This window comes from Salmo salar, chromosome ssa29 (assembly GCF_905237065.1).
Source record: "Salmo salar chromosome ssa29, Ssal_v3.1, whole genome shotgun sequence".
Classification (NCBI taxonomy): domain Eukaryota; kingdom Metazoa; phylum Chordata; class Actinopteri; order Salmoniformes; family Salmonidae; genus Salmo; species Salmo salar.
The window spans coordinates 25338336-25343148 of record NC_059470.1 but is presented as its reverse complement, the minus strand read 5'-3'; the positions used below and the strand labels follow the sequence as shown (position 1 = coordinate 25343148).

At 44.6% G+C, this 4813-nt stretch overlaps 1 protein-coding gene across 1 annotated transcript; it reads left to right on the top strand.

Annotated features, from left to right (window-relative positions):
• Nucleotides 1-551: 551 nt before the first annotated feature.
• On the top strand, nt 552-4597 carry LOC106590398 (jouberin). The gene is made up of 5 exons (XM_014181375.2): nt 552-782; nt 1343-1386; nt 2290-2460; nt 2839-2915; nt 3686-4597. Exons 1-5 carry the CDS (start codon nt 713-715, stop codon nt 3969-3971), a joined length of 648 nt encoding a protein of 215 aa, XP_014036850.1. The 5' UTR covers nt 552-712; the 3' UTR covers nt 3972-4597.
• Nucleotides 4598-4813: the final 216 nt, after the last annotated feature.

Genomic DNA, 4813 nt, shown 5'->3' with positions numbered 1-4813 from the left:
GAGCAGGTGTTTGTAATGTTTTGTACACTCAGGGTATATGACTGAGGCACTACATCATTTTGGGGCAGTAGTTATCAGTTTTGAGCAGATTGATGAAGTGATTGTTCATTGTATTGTTAACAAATTACAATACAATCGTATCAAAAGTAAGTGAATATTGCATCTTAAAAAGCAGATACTTATATTGAATATGTATCTAAATTGGAAGAGTGATTTGGTGCAGCGAACAAGTGACTGTGAATTTGTTTGTTGTTCTCAGTCAATTGAAAATGTGCTTAGAGTTTTGAAAAATGTGTCATTTTGATGGTCTGTTTCGATTTCTGTGCTTAGAGTTGTGAAAATATGCCACATGCTGGTGAAAATGGCACCAAAGTGACTGAAAAAAACTGGATGGAGATAATGTCCAAATAAATTTGCCAGTCACAATTTGCTTGAATTATATAATGTATGTGTGTGTGTTTGTCTCTGCTTAACTTTGTGCTTCTGGATATATGCTTACGTGGGGTTTCTTGCGCCTGTGTGTGTGTGTGTGTGTGTGTTTCCAGTAAGTGCTGCAGTGGATTAGTCACCTGGTTTATTTAAGGCAGAGAGAGGGTGCAGACGCATCAGTGCAAAACTGCTTATTTGTACATAGAGTACATAGTTAATGAGAGACTGGGTTGCTTAGTCAGTTAGTCAGTGTGTGTGACTTAGGTCCTAAGTCATTGTCAGCATGCAGAGCAACATCTACAGGCAGCAGAATGAGCACTTTGAAGTCTTTACCACTGTCCTCTCCCCACAAGGTGAGTAGCACAGTAGCAGGTTACTGCTTACATCATACGGATAGATAGATAGATATGTGTGTGTGTGTATATATGTATGTGTGTATCTGCAGTGGGCTAGACTGGAGAAGCTTGGCTAGGAATAATGGTTATGGCTAGGAAATACACCTGTTCCGGAAAAAAAGATGCTGCAATTACTGCGTCCAAAGTACCACAGTTGACTGTAGTTACTGCACTGTTACTGCACTTTCAAAACTGCATTCTTTTTTTTGAAAGTGCAGTGCTTAACTTGTGTGTGTATAGCACATTATTAGCACATTATTGTAATTATTAGCACATTATTGTAATTATTAAGATTTGTGATTTTGACTTTTCAATGATGATTAAAATTCCATTTGATTTGTAGTGTATACTGCAGTTGTTTATTTGGCACACTGTACGGTCCTGGGTATTGATGGCAAACTGAAATACATCTAGAATCATGTTGTTGTTTTTCACCAACTTTTCATTCCCTAATGCTTTGCTATAGTTCTTTGTGATGGGAGCTATTTTTTGCTGATTCATCTCTCCTTGTTTACCAGTTCACCGGGGACGATGCCAATTCAGACAGGCAGAGGCTGACAAGGCAAGTTATTTTCCTGTTAATGCTCACTCTCAGATCCTCAATATTGATTAACTATGTTGAATGAAAATATGCTCGTATGAATTCAACTTGTTGATACAATTGGTAGATTTGCTCTGCAATTCACCCTCATATCCTCTGGATTCTGTTCATGCAAGCATCTAATGTAGATTGTTTTTGTATCTCCAGCTACACTTGTCTGTAGAGACAATTGCGTTAGTTAGTTCAAATTAGATGCTGTCTGTTATGTCATTCATTACCATGAGACTAAAGAGAACAGATCATGGAGAACAGCAGGTGATGATTGGGTTTCTGTTTAACTGTGAGCCAGGTAATCCATAGAGTTCTAGCCAGCCACCTAATCCTCTTCATTCATTCAGGCATAGACTCAATGTGAATGAGCTGCGGTAAAGGAATGGAACAATGAATTGGACATGTCATGACACTTCTTTGATCATCACAAGGCGCTTCTATGATCATCACATGGCGGTTCTAGACCATTTCAACTAGGCCAAGCTGGGGCCAGTTGTACTGTTAGAGGGGCCAGTTACATTAGACGTTATTGTTGTCATATTGTTTTCTTCACTGCATTGCAGGCATTACCAGGCAAAAGACCATGTTCATAATCATCATCGTTGCCACTGTCTAATAACGGATGTAAAAAAAGAACGATAGCAAAAATGTGTTATGTAAAAATTATTTCATACTCCACATTTAGGAGGGCCACATGGGGTCCAAAATTGTTGTCACAGGGGCACTGCCCCCCCCCCCAAGAACCGCTAGTGCTGCAGAGACAAGCATATACTGTGACAGACATATGGAACAACGCTGCATATGCTCAAGTACTGCATCTGTCTTGTTACATATAAAATGTATTGAAGTTGCATTTCTCAATCTATCCACTAGATGGTGGTAAAGCGCAGCTACAAGCCCCACTGGCCAGATGAGCTGGCGCTGACCCGGGGTGAGTTCATCCTGGTTCTGTTTAAAGATGATGAGGCCCGGTGGTTTGGGCGGCTGCAAAATGGACAGCAGGGATACTTCCCGGCCTCACATGTCATGGAGCTGAGCCACCAGGTTAGTGGCTAGTGGAAATTGTCTTATGCTAGGCAAAAGCAACATTCTGTCTCTGAGTGTGCAACAAGGCTCGATTTCTACTATATTCTATTTATATTCATCGATCAAGACTTTGATTAGTTAAATCAATTGTGTTGGTGCTTGGGTTGGTGCTTGGCTGGAACAAAAGCCTGCATACACACCTCGTATGCCCTCGCACTGCTCACAGATATAAGATTGCCCACCCCTACTATTTATAAAGAACAGCTCTGCTGATTTACAGAAAAGCATGTTTGGTTAGCCTACCTGAGTTTTTGACAGGACAGAGGGATAGCAATACAGAACAGTCCCAGCAGTAATCCCACCCTGTCATTGACACACCTCTGTTTGTGTTGTTAGGACGATGAGCCAGCCAAAGATGTCCACCGCTTAGCGAGACGGGGTTCAGCTCCGGCCACGTATGCAGGTGGTACTGGGTGAGAGCAGCGCGCCCAAAACACACACACAGATACACACTCAGAAAGACACAAACACACACTATCCTCAATCAAACCCCCTCCACAAGTGCGTGTACACAACTCATACACACACCCCAGCAGCTGCTCCCCACACACACACACACACCCCTCACTGCCTCCACCTCCTCCAGTTCCACTCCGCCCAGCGCACCCTGAACAGGTGGCCCCTCTCATCCCTCATTAGTTGACAAAGCACACAGATTACATCCCCCCCCCACCCCTCCCTCCCTGATCAATTCCCACTCACTGCACTGCTGCTCCCTCACACACTGGACCACAGTGGGGGCTCACAGTCACAGACGCTGCGTTCAGGGGAGTAGATGAGGGCTCCCTCTTTCCCTCAAAAAATATTGTGTTTCATAATGTCAAACAGAACTGAAACAGAACTGTCTGTATGATCTGACTGAAGTGCCCTCAGTGAACGTGGAAATGTAAACAGTAGTTGGATGTTGTTTTAGAGATGATCCAAGATTATATATTTTAGTTGTGCCGTGTGACTTAGACCCCTCCTAATGTGTGAGGGGTCTAAAGGTGAACGTAGGTCCTTGAGCTGCGACAGCCTACACACACACGCACACACACACACATATACACATACACACACACACACTCAGAGAGTGAGCCCCCTGAACAGCCCTGCGCTTGTCTTGTCTGCGCTGAGCGCTGGAATTTGGGTCAGCGGGAATAAACATGTCCTTTGTGTTTGTTGTGTCCTCTTTGTTCTCCAGCGCACTCAGGCTGCAGGCCCTACGCAGAGCCAGCAGAGCAGCGGCAGGAGGGGGGCCGGAGGGGGCCGGGGGGGCCGAGGGGGAGAGAGAGGGCCCCATCCTGATACTGAAGTCCCAGATCTCTCTTCCTAACAGGCTGCCCCAGCCCCAGCCCCAACCCCAGCCCCAGCCACGACCCCAGCCACAGGCACACAGCTCCCCAAGCTTCTTCCACAGGATCCTATCCAAGCACCGTCGGAGGAGTGAGTGTCATGGGTCCAGCAACACGGGCTACATGGCCGACTAAGATGCTGCGATGGACGGTGGTGTGTGTGGGGAGAGAAACAGGCACAAGAGGGGAAAGGAGGGAGGAGAGAGGAGGAGATTGGGTATAGCGGTGGGATATTTTTGAAAAGTGACTACATTTAGTGCCCACCCCCAATAGGGCCAGGTAGGGTTGCCATAGTTACATCACTGACGCTAGTCTATGGCTGAACTGCTGGCTGCATCATTGAAGAGCTGGAGTGAGGGTAACTACTTCCCTGCCTCCTCTGTAAAGTGTTCAAGAAATATCAATGGTGTACTGTATATACATTTTCCGGGATTAACATGTGACATTAAGCAAGCCGTAAATTGAGGGGTTGAATAGGGGGGGAAAGTATTTCATTAATAGTCAAAGAGGGATCAGATTTATGGCTATATTTTATGAAGCTAACTGTGTTTACTTCAGCCAAATAATGTTCCATGAGTCTGCCTGAGCTTTCTGTTCCATGTTGTCATCCATATTAGGCTGTATTCTCTGCAACTACGACATTCCAGAGCAGCACTAAATCATTGATATATTTCCTTTTGACTATAAATTGTTCAATTTAATTTGTGTAAAACCCAACATCAGCCAAGAATGTATTTTTCATAAAAATAATCAAACCCGTACTTGCGGCTGATATCCCTTCATTCTAGTTAGTAACATATTCCACTACAGCATGTACCACGGCAAGAGTCTCCCATTCAACGGAGCTGAAAAAAGCCCTGTGAAGTGAGAGGATGTGTGATTGAGGCGTGTTGAAAGGCACTGCCAAAGGAAATGGCATCATTATTGTGAAGGTTGCCCAGGCAATGGTAAAACAGCTCTCTCTCTCTGGGCTCCAC

Coding starts and splice junctions, on each gene's coding strand:
- LOC106590398 (XM_014181375.2), top strand. CDS start 713: ATGCAGAGCAACATCTACAGGCAGCAGAATGAGCACTTTGAAGTCTTT. Junction 1,387..2,289: donor GACAGGCAGAGGCTGACAAG/GCAAGTTATTTT, acceptor TCTATCCACTAG/ATGGTGGTAAAGCGCAGCTA. Junction 2,916..3,685: donor ACGTATGCAGGTGGTACTGG/GTGAGAGCAGCG, acceptor TTTGTTCTCCAG/CGCACTCAGGCTGCAGGCCC.